The sequence below is a fragment of the Azolla caroliniana genome, unplaced genomic scaffold (genome assembly GCF_043228905.1).
Source record: "Azolla caroliniana isolate FFs.n. ecotype wild unplaced genomic scaffold, voAzoCaro1.0.p SCAF_14, whole genome shotgun sequence".
NCBI lineage: Eukaryota > Viridiplantae > Streptophyta > Polypodiopsida > Salviniales > Salviniaceae > Azolla > Azolla caroliniana.
In genome coordinates, this window is record NW_028230449.1 from 19,899,301 (window position 1) to 19,918,119 (window position 18,819).

Here is an 18,819-nt window from a genome sequence, read left to right on the forward strand (position 1 = left end):
TGATGTATGGTTGCCCCAACATTATTGGATAGGTAGATCTTTCCTACACAAAGAAATGTTGATCCACCTCTATATCACCAATAGTAACCTTTACATTTGGGCATGCACCAAATAAATCTTCAATGACTAATGTGGCTGCTTTTACTCGCCAACCATGTTGAGTATCAATTGGCCTGGTGATTGCATTACATGGGCGAAAATCAGCACTCATTATATTTATTTCAAAACCATGATCAATAAGTGCCATCACCAGGTCTGGAACATTTCCAATCTACACATGATGCTCAGTAGTGGCTCTTGCCCAACATTTGCAAGAGTTGTGACTTCTTGCATCTGTTGAACTTATCATTGAGGTTGATGCATGTTGAGAGTCAACAATGATATTGTTTGACTCGTTGCTCACCACTTCATATGCCACCGTCGGATTCCTCTCTTCAACCAAGTCATTCACTTGCTTCTTTCTTTGCACAATATCAATTATTTCATCATGAAATTCCTTTTTTGCAATACCTAATACTTCTCTTAGTGTAAATTCTACTCAACTGTCTAGTATTCTTGTTTCTAAAATTTTCTTTAAATATGTATCATTTTCAATATCAGACATTAATTTGAATGAAGGACCACATTTACCTTTTTCGACTTTTGCATCCATCTCTTTTCTTTTGCTTTGTCTTGTTTCATGCTTTTTTGTCGAGCCAATCTCATAATCCGGCCTTTTCATTTTTTCTTCCACTATCACCTTATGGTCTTGGTGTTCTGCCATCTGAGCATAGACTGTCATAACATCTACTGGAACATCCCATTCAGTATTTTTCCTTATAGAATCTCCGGCAACACAAAGGTCTTCCATCTTCAGCTTTTGCTTTTGTGCGGAACTTACAACCTTATCCCAGAATGATGATCGGCATGGCATGTCATCGAGGCGCATTCTTGTCGTTGCCGAGTAGTACATTGCAGAAGCCGTCTTTGCTTCAACTTCTTCAAACTTAACCTTGACATCACCATCACCAAAGTTCTTTGTAAGTGGACTCCTAGTTTCAGTTAAGTAAATGTTATCATTTTTACAATAGACCAAGTCTCGATTTTCCATGTCTTTATATTGCTCACAATCACGTAATTGATGTTCGAGACTATCACACCACATGCATCGAGGTCAAAATGGTTCCCTTGACCTTGAAGTCTAACCATTCTCAAGCTTTGCCACTTTAATTGTTAGATCTTTCATGCTTTGAACTAAATCATCAAGCAAAGACTCCCTCTTAGTTCTGGTCATTTCTCATGGTTGATGCACCATTTCATGTGACGATTCTTGACCAAGTCTTTGAACTTCGATGTTTTGCTCAAGCCGATTTGTGATTCCTACATGTGGTATTTGTATCATTGCACCATTCCTTTGCATTCTTTTCATAAATTTATTACAAGCATAATTTTGTTACCTCATTTCAATCTGCAGTTATACCATCCTCAACATTTGGTACCTCAAGCATAAGTTCCAACTCCTTTCTATATCCCTTGTCAACTGCTTGCAAAAATAAAGCAACCTTTTGCCAAGACAAAGAATTTATTTCTTCTAGCTTTAAGTGTCCATACAATCTATCAAACTCCTTTTTTGTGTTAGCCACAAATAATCCTTTATCTTCTTTTAAGACCCATTCATGGAATGAACGCATAGTAACTTGAGAGAAATCTTCACAGGCATATTCAAACACAAGTGTTTCTTTGATGCATCTCAATCCAAACTATGCAATGCTTGTATTTCAAGAATTCTATCTCTTAATTCCATGTCCACTAATTTATAAAAGTTTGCTATCATATTTACATCATTCACACCAGACATTTCCATTTCATCATAATATATATTCAAGTACTTTGAAATATTTGTGCCATCAAACACGCCAATCTTCTCTCTGACTTCTCGTAAGGCATGAAATAATTTATCTTGATTCAACTTTTCAATAAACAAACTTATACGATCCATTGTACTCGTACTTGCCATGTTGATGTTGATCTTTACTTTAGATGTCTCTTCTACTTCCCCGTTTCACGTCGCGTAGACAAAATATATCGTGAAAGTGAGGAAGGAATCAATGGGATTATGGACAGAAGAGATGAAAGAGTAGAGATAGAGTGCATAGAGATGAACAAGATAGTAAGCCACAACAATCTTCACTCCAATATTTCGATGAAAATAAGAATCGAACCACCACCCTTTTGTTGCAAGTTGAGCACCACAACCACCAAGCTAGCTCTTCTCTTGTCTTTCCTTGCTTTTTCATATATAGTATAATTTTATATATCGTTTGATATCTCTTATATAGTATAATTTTATTTGATTCTCTTGATATATCATATAATATAGTTCTTTGATTTCAATTCCTTCCATATCCTTGTTACTATACTCCTTTCTCCTTTTATAGGAAGGGGATGGTTTTGCATGTGGGCCATATGTCACACATGCAGAGAGGGCCCTTGCATGTGTGATTACATGGTTTAGACTATACATTATCAATTCAAGTAATATAATATACATGAATATACAAATCATGGATATTGTGGTGTTACCGATTAGGAACACGGTCTACGATCAATCCTTCGACCTAGACCTCAAAGTGACTGTGTGACAACGAATGGTAGCGTCTGTGCGTAATACTTAGTGGGATACCTCCCGTAACCTAGCAGCGTATAAGGGAGACGGCTACAACCGAGCTCCTTCGACAATGGGCTAGCACACACATTGTTACTCACGCCTACGCTCTTACAACTATGCTACACCACCAAGGATTACAGACACATAGTAGATTAACTATAGATACGCATAGATATCAGAGGAGATAGAACTCTATTAAGATACGTCTTTTACATTTAAAATTACACACTGCCTCTATCAGAGGTTTTCTGCCCTTTATATATGGCAGGGTCTTTTAGCCATTCACGCTTCTCGCGTGAACCGTTTACATGCGTTACAATATTACTCTATTCCATATTACTGTGCTCTTGTCCGTTGGTTACTATTCCGGCAAACAACATGTGGAAATGGTAAGGTTTGAGACTTGTAAAATGGATGTTGTTGGTTCAAGTCCTCTCTTGCCAATGTAATATACTATATGGTGCACATTTAGTACATTTCATGGTTTAAACCATACAATACTACTTCAAAAAAAACAAGAATTTTATATACATTACAAGTATAGGCTAAATGGTAAGGTTTGAGTGTCACAAGGTGGGGGTTGTTGGTTTAAGTCCTCTTTCGCCCATGAAAGGCAATATTTTTCTCTTTATTTGTCTCTACATATAATGTATAATATTATCATTGTGTTTTGTTCGTATGATCCTTATGTATAATACACTATCAAGATTCTTTTAGTTATGTATTTATCTTATTTGACGGGAACTCAACGCTCCTTATCCGCAACGCTCGGCCACAACCGAGCTTAGAATCATACACAGAAAAACGGGAAATAATAGACGACACAAAGAAGGGGAGAGTACACAAGAGGTTTACGTGGAAAACCCCAAACTAGGGAAAAAACCACGACAGTCCACAGGCTGCAAACTGTCACTATGTAAGAATGTACAATAGTGAGTTCACGGAGGCAACGACCTCGTGCTCACAATCTTCGCCACAAACGGCGGTTACAACTGAGGCAGCGACCTCTTTCTCTCTCTCTCTCTCTCTCTCTCTCTCTCTCTCTCTCTCTCTCTCTCTCTCTCTGTACACTGTCACGCGCACTAATCTCGTGCAAAACAAGAATGACAACAACAACTACATCACACACAATAAGTTTGCCCTAAGTCATATTTATACTAATATGACTTTTCGGCTATTTACAAATATAGCCTCGATGGGCTCTTAGAAACATATTTATGAATATGTCTCTCCATCCGGAGAGCGCTTCTCACTGGGTCTGCACCATCCGGCTCTCCGTAGCCGGGTACTCCTCATCCAGTTCTCACCGGGTCTGCACCATCCGGCTCTCCGTAGCCGAGTACTCCTCATCCGGTTCTCACCGGGTCTGCACCATCCGGCTCTCCGTAGCCGGGTACTCCTCATCCGGTTCTCACCGGATCTGCACCATCCGGCTCTCCGTAGCCGGGTACTCCTCATCCGGTTCTCACCGGGTCTGCACCATCCGGCTCTCCGTAGCCGGGTACTCCTCATCCGGTTCTCACCGGGTCTGCACCATCCAGCTCTCTGTAGCCGGGTACTCCTCATCCGGTTTCGGCCTCGGCCGAGTTTGTTCATGGGCACTGTTCTTCTCTCTTCCCATCCGGAGGGACCTATCTCCCAACATTATTGTAGACTTTTAATGTGAAGCTTTCATACTTCACGACAATGCACAGGTGTCGAGAAAACTAATTTATTTACTCGACTTTTGCCAAACATGTTTCACAATGTTCTTGGTTAGAATTCACGATTACAATCAGGCTTAAACAATGGCCCAATATGGAACATGCCTTTGGCACCTTATCTCGTTCATCCACATGTAGGGTCTTTGGCCTGCTATATTACACATTTCAAGAGAGACAAAAAATGTATCATCATATGTAGTTATTATGTGACAAACAACCCATAACAATATAGTCTAATGTTGTTTTTGACAAATATATGCATATCCTTGCATTGCATCAATATGTGATTTGAGGTTCCAATGGGAGGAACGAAAGAGTTGAAACCACCTTCGTATGCACAACTATTGTATTTCATTCTTGTAATTGTATGTTGAACAATGCCTCGAGGTAGCCAACATGGTTGAGCCTTGAGATCCACCATGAAAATTCGAAATAGAGATTAGGTAAAGACACTTTGTGCCACCCCCATGGTTTTTAAACACCTTAGCATTACCAAAGTACCTTGATTCTCAAAACTTATCTCATATGTCTAGAGGTGTATCAACATGAGAGAATTTCTCAAATATTGTTTACCCAAGCATAGTTCAAACACTATCTTTTTTCATTAGAATGATTGCCTAATTTTTCCCAATTCATACATCACAATGGCTCACATCATATGACGTGGCCATGAGATCCTCCTATTTGGAGATTGTGGCACAAGCAAACACCTTTATTATTATTCTTGCTGTGACATATTCTCATGTACTTAGCTATGTCATACATTTCACCTTAGTTGGGTTTTCGAAATCTTTGACATCTAATGGAACCTGAGTTTCACTTGTCTCATACATGGATGACATCCACTACGACCACATGGTAAACTATCTAAAGTCGTGAAACTATATTCGAGAGATAAGAACGAAATAATCAAAGAAATTTTTACCCCTTGGCTCATTAGATGTGAGTCTTATTTTCTACACAATAATTATGACCTTGAAAACCTTGAAGATGAAGTTGAGATTTTACATCGTTATAAACACCTGGCTTATGTGGCTAATTAGTCACAACATGTTGGGAAACACAAAACAGCCAATGAATTCTTTGAAACTACACTAAGCAACTTAGTCTTTTGTGTGCATCTAGAAAAGAAGGATCACGTGTTACAACAAAGCCACAAGCTCTAACAAAAGCCAAATGCAAAATATCAAAGTGACTTCACAATCTTGTCAACCTCATTGGGACCAAATGATTTTCTATCTTTGAATTGACTTATCAATGGATCTTCAAGGTAGCCATTTATTCGATGTGTATATTTTGATTCTTTTTTGTACATCTTTTTATAAGAGTTCAAATATGGTTTTCTAGAAAATTTCCACCAACACCACCTAATGTTGACCATATCTTGATATTGTACATAGTGTTGCACTTGTTTCTATTCCTTCATATTGACTTAATCAGTCAAACGAAGATGAGATCGCTCATCAACTTGAGGATTCTTTATGAATGACATACATTTGTTATAATATGACACTCTAGGATGTGTTGGGTCTATTTGATGTGAAATATGATGGATCATGGTGATTATGTATCAATTATCCTCATTTGAATAAAGCCTTGTCATACCATCTTGAATTAGAATTTTACGACAATCATGTTTTGACATTAGTGGCTTAAGATGATGCTCTCCATTAGATCGCTTAAGATGATTTGTCAATATAGTTGTCAATGCCTTAGGTCGTATTCATGAGGTCAACATGATTACCTTCATTAACAATCTATCTTTGAATTGACTTATCAATGGATCTTCAAGGTAGCCATTTATTCGATGTGTATATTTTGATTCTTTTTTGTACATCTTTTTATAAGAGTTCAAATATGGTTTTCTAGAAAATTTCCACCAACACCACCTAATGTTGACCATATCTTGATATTGTACATAGTGTTGCACTTGTTTCTATTCCTTCATATTGACTTAATCAGTCAAACGAAGATGAGATCGCTCATCAACTTGAGGATTCTTTATGAATGACATACATTTGTTATAATATGACACTCTAGGATGTGTTGGGTCTATTTGATGTGAAATATGATGGATCATGGTGATTATGTATCAATTATCCTCATTTGAATAAAGCCTTGTCATACCATCTTGAATTAGAATTTTACGACAATCATGTTTTGACATTAGTGGCTTAAGATGATGCTCTCCATTAGATCGCTTAAGATGATTTGTCAATATAGTTGTCAATGCCTTAGGTCGTATTCATGAGGTCAACATGATTACCTTCATTAACAATCTAATTAATATGATTAGTTTCGAGGAAAGTACCTTGATGACATTTTTCTTTTAAAAAATCATTGTCAGGAGTTGAATCTATTATAGATGTTATTTGACTCTACATCCTCAAAGGGGATCTTCCACATTGCTCACGATCTACTCAAATGTATTGGAAAGGTTTTTGTTCTAAATTCATCTATGGTGAAAACGAGAATTCGTTTTTGCACCCTCACTAAGGCATCTTGGAATATGTCACACTTGTTATCATCTCTACTCATTTCTTTTTACCTCAAATGCACCCTAATATTAATGATTAGGTTACTAACGATATAATGAGTCGACTACTCTATTTGAAACTAGAAACTACCTTGAGCATGGGCTCCATAGACTAATATCAATGTAATGGACCAATCAAACAAGTGTCCAGATCAATGAGGATTTGCTTCGAGCTTATCGGAAACATAACTTCCTATTATGGAGTTTTCTCCACACGTACATCAATTGGATATAATCCTTTGATGCTAAAAGTACAATTTTGGCCACGAATCTTGATCGATGTTAACATCATTCTGATGAGTTATACACAACGTCAACTATCTAAGGAAGATGCAAACATATGTTGTGTATTGTATGAGACAAGCAGCAACTGCTAAAGACAATGTGGTTTTATGCCAACTTACACGATTTTATTTAACCCTAGGTAGAATGTATATTTCTAAACTCAAAGAATTTGCCTAGGGGTAAATGCTATAAATTTGTCCCACAAGTTTGTGGGCCTTTCAAATTCCTCAAATGTATTGGATTATTTGCGTTATTGATCAATCTTTTGGTTGGCAAAATACATCAAACAACACTTCCCTCTAATAGTCATCGCAAGAGTGCAATCTTTTTAAGTGGGAGAGTATATTACATGTATAACCATAACTGATCACGAGATAGGTTTTCCATATTTTCCCCTAATCGTATGATGAGTATGTGTAACTTGATTCCATAAAGAATGAGGTTATAAATAAAATTACAATTCTACGTTGTGAGATAACTATTGTCTTATTACTTCACCACTTTACATGAAGTTGTCAATTATGTGAATACACTAGGGCCTATAGTTTTTGCCTATATAAAAAGGTTAGCTACCTTCTTATTAAACCCTTGTTGAGATTATATTAGTGTGGATGTAGTTCTTGTTAGCCAAGCACGTGTGATCCTCGCATAAGCCAAGCCACAACTCACATAAACACTCAACTGTATGGGACATCGAGGAGGTTCAAGTCTGTCTCGTGCCGTGAGTAGGGCCCATCGATTGGTTTGACATCCCCTTTCCTTGGTTTGCTCTATAATTCCTTATATTTTGCTTAAATAATTAGTTAGACTTTAACGGTCGTACTTTAATAAAACCGTTGCCCCTACCGTTCCTCTACCCTAATTCCCCCATGCTCCCTCAACTATGTCCTATCCTTGGAAGACTTCCATTTGGACTTGCACGATTCAAATTCTTGAAATTGCCATTAACAAAAAATGGACACCCATTAGGTTAAGGGTGTTGTCAAGTACCTATCATACACTTCATTTCCACATATCTCCACAATATAGGCGATTTCATCTTCTTGACCTCCTCATTTTAAGACTTGACAACGCCCATTAGGCTAAGGGTGTGTCAAGTACCTATCGTACACTTCATAAACTTTGACACCTTTGTATGAAGTTGATTATAATGGCAATGAAAAGTTGTGTGGATTACGTTATATGTACCTTTTAGTCGTTCAATTTTGTTTAAGTATACAAATTAACTTATTTAAATAATAAGTATTGAGTGCAGGAACTTTGAAACAATGCTTGCCTTGGTAATGGTGATTAACATTATCAATAGTAAGCTTAGGGAGAGTCTGACACTCTTATCTATCCACATCACCAACATTAGAATAGACATTTGTTTGGCCCTACCTAATTATTGAAGTGTGGAGCAAAGAGTCCAATGACGAAGAAGTGTATTTGGTAGGAAACACAAAAACCCACACAAATGCTTTTCTATTTGATGCACTTGTATGAATTAAAATTATCTAGGCCTTATTTACATGCATATATGTACATAATATATATATATATACATGCATACATACATACAATTATTGTGGTTCTTTAAATTTTGATTGGTTATATAAACATATGTATACAGTAGACATTTGGTTAAGTGTGCGTCCACTTAAGTGTACCATTCTATTAAGTGCGCTTTTTTTAGAGGTCAAAATCTAGATCAAAGAAATTCCATTGTTTCATGATGAAATTACATCAAACCAAATTGAAATTTGTTCCAAACATTTAGAAAACAACAAAATGATCGACAAAAACATGATTTGTAAGTCGTTTTCTACTTCATACCTATGTTACGAAGAGAAGGAGATGATGGTTGTTCCACTAACTCCCAAATTTGTAGCCTTTGTTCATCATTCAAACGAAGCCCAACACCTCGCTTATGGGTTGAATTCATCTCTGTAATATGCAATGCTAATTAGCTAAATTCACCTCAATATTTCGTCCCCAACCAATAAAGTGTAGATGTACAAAAATCTTTTCAAGGTTTTTGTACTTTTAATGCATACGACCTTATTTAAGTTACAAATAGCTTAAAATTCATAGACGAATGAATTGTGTCTTCTCCAATTAAGTTGGAGTATTATCCATCAAGGAGGCACACATGTTGGGATGTGGATACAATCTTGACCTAATTTGGTCGAAACTTTGCTTTGGAACAAGACTGATGTTGTGCAATGTGAACCACAAAATGGATTGAACTTAGATATTCTAATGCTACCATTAAATAGGTTTGGCATGGGTCTATGAAGAGAAAGCTACTAATCGATTAATAGCTTATTATGTGGACATATGTACATGAAGGGAAAGCCATCAATCAATTTTGTGGATTCAAAACCCTACTTATGGATATTTTTCTTACCCTATTTCAGCCAAATATGTGGATTATTTCTCCTAAACCACATGCCATATCAACCACAACCAAATATGTGGATATCAAACTAAAGAAATCATGCACAATTTCCAAACAATTAACACATTTCCATCTGAATTATGCACAAAATTAGAACCTCCCTTCTCTTCCTTCCATCATATTCATTCACAAGTCATTGACAAAAAAACAGACAGAGAACTGAAGACAAATTTAGGAGCAAGAACGTGGTGAGTGACGTGGATTTGAGTAGCAACGGGCTGATTAAAGAAGAAGAGAGGATCTTTGTGATGGTTATTGGGGATGCTCTTTCTACGAAAGAGAAGAGAGAACAAAATTGGGGGAAGAAAAAATTGCACTTTCCTTGCATTCAAAGTGCGCACTTAACCGAATGTGTACGTATACACACACACACACACATGTATATATTTCTTTGTGATATAATGTTTAAAAACCCCTAAAAAGCACATATAACGAGAAAACGTAATGTCTTGGACTCTAGTGTACCTTGCAATATTTCTAACATGTGTATGAAATTTCAACATTGCAAATTATATGCTTAGAAGTTTTTATATGTGTGCATTCTGCACGTGCAAATTTTTTATAACAAGGAAAGTTCTATGCCTTTCAATAAAAAATAAAATTTCTCCTGAACAAAGCAGTTTTCTATTGAGGTTTGGGGGAGTTTTTGCTCTCTAGTCTCAATTTATCACAAGTATTTATACATGTCACACAAGGGCAATGCAAAGGTATTCCATTTATTTTGTTTTGGAAAAAAGAAGAAGGTATTCCATATTTTCTATTATGTTTTGTATCGTCTCCAAGAACATTCCATAACCTACTCCATTTTTAAGCATTGATTCTTTAGATATAATATGGTTGTATATGCATCATTAATATATAAACCCAACTCCATTTTAAGCATTGATTCTTCCTTTAAATATAATGCAGAAATGTATGCATAGTTTGTATATAATACTCAAAATGAGATTTTAAATCGTGATGTTTTGGAATGTACGAAGATTGCAAATGCACAAGAAACTTAATTGAGGTGGTTGAAGAACTGCATCGAAGAGATACACATCCAATCAAAAAGCTAGACATGAACACGGTTTCACCCTTTTCGAGCTAGCTCGTGCATGCATATTCATAGTAAGGCCTATATGCCCTACAAAAGTTATATGTACGTAATGTTTTCTTTTGCCTTCAAAAGTTTCACTTTTTTCCAGCTAATCCAGAAACCGAAATTTGTTTGTTTATACTCAACCAACTATCCTAGTTCAAAATAAAAATAATGGGGGTCCAATAGCCTCACAAAGGCAAAAGAAAATAAAAAGATTGCGGAAATTGAGGAAGGCTCGAGAAATTTTATAGGGCCATCATTGTTCTTGTCTCCTTGATGGTTAACAAGATTATATTTTCTCTTGAGGCCGTCCTTTCTCAACCTTTATATTTCATAGTCTAGAAGAGCGGATGGCACCTTGAAGATAGGTTGAACGAGGTTTGTAATAAGCCACAGAAGCTTGCATGTACTTTATGACAATATTATGACTCTTAGAAGTACTTATCCATAATGTTTTGTGTTCTATGAATTAACAATCTAGTTGCCTAATATTGGGCACTTAGGCACATGTTTGTGGGTATGTCAAAAGAAATATATGACAAAGAAGACAAATCAAAACCCCAAGCATTGCATGGCACTAACTACCCCCCACAAACACTCCAATTTGACATGTATAAGTAACACCCAAGTTTTCAAACTCAACAGTGGATTCAAGAACAAGATCTATAAAGCCATAACTTTTAAAGAGACTTCAACAACATGTATTAGAAACACCCAAGTTTTCAAACTCAACAATGGATTCTAGAACATGATCTATATAGCCATATCTTTTAACGAGACAACAACAACGTGTCTTCGTAACACCCAAGTTTTCAAACTCAACAATGGATTCTAGAACAAGATCTATAAAGCCTTATCTTTAACAAGAATTTGACAACATGTATTAGCAACACCCAAGTTTCTTAACTCAACAATAGATTCTAGAAAAAGATCTATAAAGCCATATCTTTAACAAGACACCATTGGAGTTCTTGAGACTCGATCATTGTAATTTCTTGTTCTTTCAATAAACCATAAAACCACTCCAATTGATGGTGTGTTTCTACTGGAAATTTGAACTGCAGTTGTATCTAAACCTCTCTCGACCGACAATGAAAATGAGTTACGGATATCATGACGAACAAATCACCGCTCAGCCATAGCACAAACAAAGCACTAAATAATAGGCATTCCATCGAGAAAGTGTCAATGATTGTACCAAAAGACATAATACAACAAAGGCAGTAATTATGAAGGGATCGAGAAGCCAACAAGGCCGTAATACTCTGCTCTTTCGACGCCGCAAAACCATCATTAACAACTTCAGAACCATGTGGACATTAGGGAACCATCACATGCAAAATCTCTTTCTAGATCCATCAGAAAAGGAACAGAACAAAAGGGAAAGTGTAACTTTCTTCTTCATTAAGTAAAACAAAAAAAAGGGCATGTCCAACAAGAAGCAAGGCAGAGGGCAGCAAAAAGGTTCTGACACAGAAATATGTATGGGAAAACCCATAATTACATATATATGTAGAGAAAGTGAAAGTGAAAAAACAAAAGTATGTAGAGAAAACGACAAAACAAAATTAAATTAGCTACAGTCAATGCCCGAACCACTACAGAGATTTGGGGGGGGGATGGGGGGGGGTAGTGGTGCGTTCTTGACTGTTTGTTCATTCTTTCTTTTTCTCTACTGACAAACCCTAATTTGCTGCCCAACAAAGAAGATGAATCAAAATGGCCTCCGTAACTATCATGATTTGATGGGTGGGTCTTTGAGGGAGATATCAACATATGTCAGTTTTGCTTGAAAATATGTTGATTTCCCCTCAAAAAACTGATGATACTAATAATGGATGTGCATGATAGATGAGGAGGCCATATCTAGCATATAGTAGTAGTAGAAGTAGTAGTAGTAGTAGTAGTAGTAGTGTCTCCTTTGAGTTTTTGTGATGGCAAAACGCACAAAAAAAATTAATATCAGACTTCCAGCTCCCATTAGAAGTTCTGCTCCGCCAGCATGTGGTGATCAAATAATGATCCCAACCAACATTCAGGCCAGGGCACTTCTGATCCGAACCACCGTGTTGGAGATGAGCTTGTTCACAGTAGCCACCGATCCCAGAGACAATCTCGCCGTGGGTACATGGTCTACCAGAATTTGAAATGCTACGGTGAGCAACGAGCCTCCGGCATTAGCTGTTCCTGCACGGGGCGGACCGTCTGGGAGGATGGCAAAACCAGAGGGCAAGAGGGCAACAGAATCAGGATCCCCCCCATTCAAGACTGTACTCATGGCCGCAATGTCGACGGGGGCATAGACCACAAGAGAGCACGCCTCATCTGTACAGCACTCCTGAAGAATGAGCATGTTGCTTTGATTTGCCGAAATAGGCTGCATTGACATATATTGTTAGTCATCGATCAAGAAAGCTGGTTGATTTAAGCCATATAACAGTGGAATGAATTGCAGGCAGCTTACATTTACTCTCAAGAGAGAGACGGAGTTGCCGGGGTCTTGGCCTTTGGCTAAGTGGAACATTTCTTCGACCACACCAGTATTGGAGAGGATATCCCACTAAATTTGCCACAAGAGAATAAAGAGAGATTAGTTCCAGGGAGTCTTTACAGTATGCCAATAAATAAACAGATTGTAAAATAGACCAGTTTGTAGGTTATTATTTTGAGAGATTGAGCTCCGGACGGTATACCTCGGTTCGGAAGCGTTCATCTCGAAGGAAGTTAAAGACCTGGGCAGGGGGTACTGGCAACCAGAGGGAAGTGGCGGCACTCAGCACAATGCCCGGTGGCCTCCCGGGATCATCCACACTCTTGCGGATGAGCACTCGCACATCGTCTGCACCCCCACCATTGTTGCTACCTGCCAAGGTCACCCATGTATGGGAGGTTGATGCACTCACTCCACTGCAGAAATTGTTGGTCATTCTCTCGGCCAGCTTCAGCATGCTTCTGCGACCTTCCGGATTCGGAATTACTGCAGATTCAAGCTTTCAGTACAGAAACTTGATGGTAACAACAGTATAAATCCAACATACAAGCATTATAAATTCAATACACAACCATTCTCTCTCACCACTCATATCTCTTGGAGGGACATTAGCAAGCACACTAGCAATCCTTTCACACTGCCTTTGTAATGAACATAGCCAACGCACTGCACCGAATGCCATGCCAGAATTGACGAGCAATTTATACAATCCATGAACAGCTGAAGTAGGCGCCTCAGTATGTTCCACCCAAGACACCTGGTAATCACACAAGAATGCATTTTTTCTCACATTGGGCAAAGTATAACTTCTCTTTCCTATTAGCCTTGGAGAATCTACAACCTAAACTTGAGAGGGGTTGATTTAAACATACCTTGGAATATCCACTCGGCATTTCCTCAATAATGCATCCAGAAGGGCGCCTTCTACACCGAAGTGGGGTCGGAGAATTTGGATTTGCTCTAAGACTATCAACAGATACATCCACAATCACCCACAAATGATCCACACGCTTGCAGTAGCGCAAGAAGTAGAATTCTCGAGTGGGCACAAGGGGCGAAGAAACTTGAAATTCAGCATACATCTGCAAATGTATGGAAGCTGGACCATATCAGTCAAGCAGGGATAATAATGCAACAGTTCAGACGGTGTCTAACCGAAAGATCCTTTAGCGCGTAAACATTTAACCGAAAGATCATTTAGCGTATAAACATCTCTGCACACAAGATGTATTGCATAATTGGCATACCAGTTGGATAGCTCCATCATAGGATCCAGCAACTCCAGTCGAAAGCATTTCCAGAGCTTCAGCCCTTGAAATGATAGAAGGAAACATTTCTGCCCAGCGATTCTGCACCATAAATAATAAACAGTTAAATACATATTATCCAAAGGGCATCACATCCATGAAGATCATTTGTGACATCTATGTATGAAGCTCACCACATCCATAAAACTCTCGATCAATGACTTAGAGTTCATGATAACCAACCCTGTGTGCCTTGAAGTGTCAGGTTTAAGGCCAACAGGAGTGGGACCAATGCCTCTCTGAAATCTCTGCAGATACACATCATGGTCAATGCTCTCAGAAGAAGGATTGTTAGGGTCATACGCCCAGAGAGGCTCTCCTGCCTGAGAAACCTGTAACAATTCTTCCATGGAGGCGACTGCCAGCTCCACAACAAGAGGTTTCTCGACTTCAGTTAGAGGGAATGATCTAGCAGTGGCAGCGAGATCTGTAACTCCGATGATACTATTGGATGCAGATTCGAAAAGCTGATTATGATCAGCTGCTTGTGGTGGAGGCAATGCAGTGGACCCTTGGAGAACGTCTAATCCACTGGCATGAGATCTTGAGGGAGACATTTCATTCATTCCACCTTGCCGCCCGATGTACTTGGCTGCCATAGCTGTGATCCGGTCAATCTGCAACAGTTTAGAAGAGGGATGAGCTAAAATTAACAATCAGCCAAAGAATTTGGTTTTCTCGCAGAATGCAGTGGAACAGATGAAGATGAATAACTCCATTACCTCCTCTCGTAGCCTCACGTTCTCGATCCTCAGCTGCTGTTCATCAAACGACATCTCTGTCAGGTTTGCAGGTCCACCACAATTAGGGCAAGCGAGATTCCTCACCGCATCACGAAGTGCAAAGTTTTCAGCCTTGAGCTTCTCGTTATCTGACCTAAGGACACCATTGTCATGACGTTCATGGTGAACCTGCAGAAACAGTCAGACAAAGAGAAGAAGCATTAGCCATGGGTAAGATTAGACAACAAAAGCTGTACAGATGGCGGCAGGCAACGTACCTTCATCTTGGTCCGCTTGTTCTGGAACCAAAACTTGATCTGCCTGGTCGAAAGCTTCAGCTCCCTGCCAAGTTCCTGTCTCTGCTTCTCGTCTGGGTGGGGGCATTCCTTGAAGAACCTGCAAAAAAAACATATTGCGGCACACAAGGTCCATGAATTCTGTTGCATTGCCATATCTGCATTTTCACTATTTGGAAAGTAGATCAGACATACCTCTCCATTTCGTTGATCTGATGGAGTGTGTGGCGATGGTAGCGCTTCTTCTTCGGACGGCCACTGGCATCATCTTCATCCTCATCGCCTGCACCAGCGCCATCGCCATCCTGCAGAAGCTCATCACCCGAGCCGCCCCCCTCCGGGTTGTCGCTGCTGAATTTATCATCCGATTCCTCTTCCTTCAGTTGCTGCAGGTTCTGATTCTGCTCCCTTCGCGTCATCAGCGCCATCATCTCGTTATTCTCCACCGTCTGACCGGAGGAGGAGCCGCCATCGCCAAGAAAATAGAACCCTCCTCCTTCACCTCCACTCGACGGCAGGTCGTACTGAAAAGCGTCTACGTCTCCAAGCTACACAAAAACAGACAGGCAGGCCAGGTAAATTAGGTAGGAAATCAAGTATTTCTTACTGATGGAAGCCAAAGAAAAACAGAGATTCTTGAAGAATCCATGGCTGAAGCGTCCATGGAATGGGTGTGTAAGCAATGGAAGAGTTACTTACCGGAGCAAGAGACAGATTTGATGATGGATGGTTGTTGTAGAGGTGATGCTGTTTGGGCAAGCTCGTCATGAGCCTGGGAGGCATGGAAGAGAGCATGCTTCCATAGCCGCCAAATCCTCCCCCCATAGATCCAAAGTTGCTGGTTAGGGTTACTGTTTCCCCTCCAGGCGACATCTCATCTAAACCTGATGATTTCTTTCTATCTTTACTTTCTTTTTCTCTTATATTTCTTATCTTGATTTTTAAGGTTGGGTCAGAAGAAGAAAAGGAAAGGAAAAGAAAAGTGCAGAGCTTCTTGCACCCCACAGAGATCACGGAGGCAGAAAACAAAAAATCTGCTTTTCCGATGCGTTTTTTTTTTTCTTCTGTGGGATGAAGAAGCAGAGCAGGAAAGCTTGAGTCTGTATATTAAAACAGAAGGAATTATCTACCTTCTCAAGGGATCACAGGAGAGAGAGAGAGAGAGAGAGAGAACAGAAGATGGAGGATTGGCATTAGCATGAGTGTTGATAATGTGCATATATCATGGGAGCAGAAATCTGTGTGTCTGAGAAATCTTTTTCTATATATCTCTTATCTCTCTCCTCCCCCCCCACCCCACACCCTTCATCAGACAGAGTTCTAATTAGACCAAATTAGAAGAGAGGAAGGAAGAGGAAGGGGGATGGAATGGAGTGCAATGGAATGGAATGGAGGATTGGCATTTGCTGTGTCTTCTTCTTCTTCTTCTGTCTGTCTGTCTGTCTGTCTGTCTGTCTGTGCCTCACAGTGTGGCTGAGAGAGTAGCTAGCTTGCAGGTCTGAGTGAGAGAGTTAATGAAAAGCTAAGAGGAGGAAAGGGGGGAAGATATGGAAGGTGGACAGCTATGGCGGAAAAGGAAGAAGAGAGAGGAGAGAGGGCTCATAAAAGAACTCTCTCTCTCTCTCTCTCTCTCTCTCTCTCTCTCTCTCTCTCTCTCTCTGAGGGGGAAGAGACAGGAAGGAGGGATGGGAACGTCTGACACAGGGGAAGAGAGAGAGAGAGAGAGAGAGATGTGGGGTCTAGAGAGAGAGAGTCTGATAGCGACTAAATGAATGAGAATGAGAGAGAGAGAGAGAGAAGAGAGAGAGAGAGGGAGAGGGGGGGTGGCCTTCATCTGGGCCGTTGGATGCTGCATGGGATCGGGCGGTGCACATTCACTCTCTATCAGTTTTTCTGCCTCTCTCTCTCTCTCTCTCTCTCTGCTTCTGTGTGTAGGTAGGGTAGTATTATAGTATGGCTGCTAAAAACTGGCACTAACTCTGGCGGTTTATTGCTGAAAAGGCAGGATCCAAAGCCCCGCCCCCCTATACTTCTTCTTCTTCGCCTTCTTCTTTAGGGTTAGGGTTAGAGTTAGGGTTAGGGTTAGGGTTTGGTTGGAACGTAGGAAGGAGGCTGAGTGCCGGCGGCCATATATTCTGAAGAAGAGAAGATGACGGTGGTTCGGCGGGCCCCGCCCGCCAAATCCGCTCCTCGATTTTCATCATCTATACTCACCCTTTCAACAACAATAATGATTTTCTTCTTTCTTCTCTTTCCTTTTTTCTTTTTTTTTTATTTTTTTCTTTTTTTGAGCTTTTTTGTTCCTTTTCTTCTTCTTCTTCTTCTTCTTCTTCTTCTTCTTCTTCTTCTTCTTCCTTCCTTTTTTCTTTTTTCTTTTTTTCTCTTTCTTCTTTTTTCTTTTCTTTCTTGCTTCGTTTTTCCCTCTTTCTTTATTTTCTTCTTTCTTCTTATTTCTTTTATTTTTTGAGCTTTTAAGTTTTCCTTATTTTCTATTTTTTCCTTCTTTCTTTTCTTCCTTTTCCACTTTTTCCTCTTTCTTCTTTTTCTTTTTTCTCTTCCTTTTTTTCTTTTTTCTCTTCCTTTTTTTCTTTTTTCTTTTTTCTTTTTTCTTTTTTCTTTTTTCTTTTTTCTTTTTTCTTTTTTCTTTTTTCTTTTTTCTTTTTTCTTTTTTCTTTTTTCTTTTTTCTTTTTTCTTTTTCCCTTTTTCCCTTTTTTCTTTTTTCTTTTTTCTTTTTCCCTTTTTTTGCCCTTTTCTTCTTCCTTGTCAGCTCGTAATAACGCCTTTTTCCCGATAAGTAAAGAAATATATAATTATAATAATAATATAACTACACACGTGTACGCTACTGTGTTTGTACGTAAGTCATATATGTACATACACAATTACACAATATTATACGTAATGCTATGTATGTCTGCATGCTATATGTTATGCACGTATGTATGCATGTGTGCTATGTATGTATTATGTATGCATGCATCCATGTGTACTATGTATGTATGTGTGTTTGTGTGTACGTTGCGTCCCATGCCTGCCTACATTCATTAGCCACCAACTCTTGCCTTTTTGAGGATCTCTCTTGAAGTGGACGTGTAAGTGAGATCGGGTGTGTGTGTGTGTGTGTGTGTGTGTAGCCCCACCCCCCCCCAACCTTTCCCTTTCTCCAAAAGAAAGGGTCGTCCCTCGCACTGCATTCATTTCACACTCGCTCCGGACCGGACACATCTTCTCTTCGTTTCATGCCTCTCTCGATCCTTTTGCAAGTGGCACGCCCCTATTCGTTTTGATTTCGATTTAATGTGTAAGATGA

The 18,819-nt window shown here is 39.1% G+C and overlaps 1 protein-coding gene across 1 annotated transcript; it reads right to left on the reverse strand.

The window, feature by feature from the left end:
- Positions 1 to 12,058: 12,058 nt before the first annotated feature.
- Positions 12,059 to 16,448, reverse strand: LOC147855806 (homeobox-leucine zipper protein HDG2-like). Its single transcript, XM_087330256.1, has 11 exons — positions 16,208 to 16,448; positions 15,704 to 16,056; positions 15,491 to 15,608; positions 15,213 to 15,401; positions 14,625 to 15,107; positions 14,431 to 14,532; positions 14,056 to 14,265; positions 13,769 to 13,940; positions 13,386 to 13,669; positions 13,157 to 13,252; positions 12,059 to 13,069 (listed from the first exon to the last, which is right to left on the reverse strand). Exons 1-11 carry the CDS (start codon positions 16,379 to 16,381, stop codon positions 12,728 to 12,730), a joined length of 2,523 nt encoding a protein of 840 aa, XP_087186382.1. The 5' UTR covers positions 16,382 to 16,448; the 3' UTR covers positions 12,059 to 12,727.
- Positions 16,449 to 18,819: the final 2,371 nt, after the last annotated feature.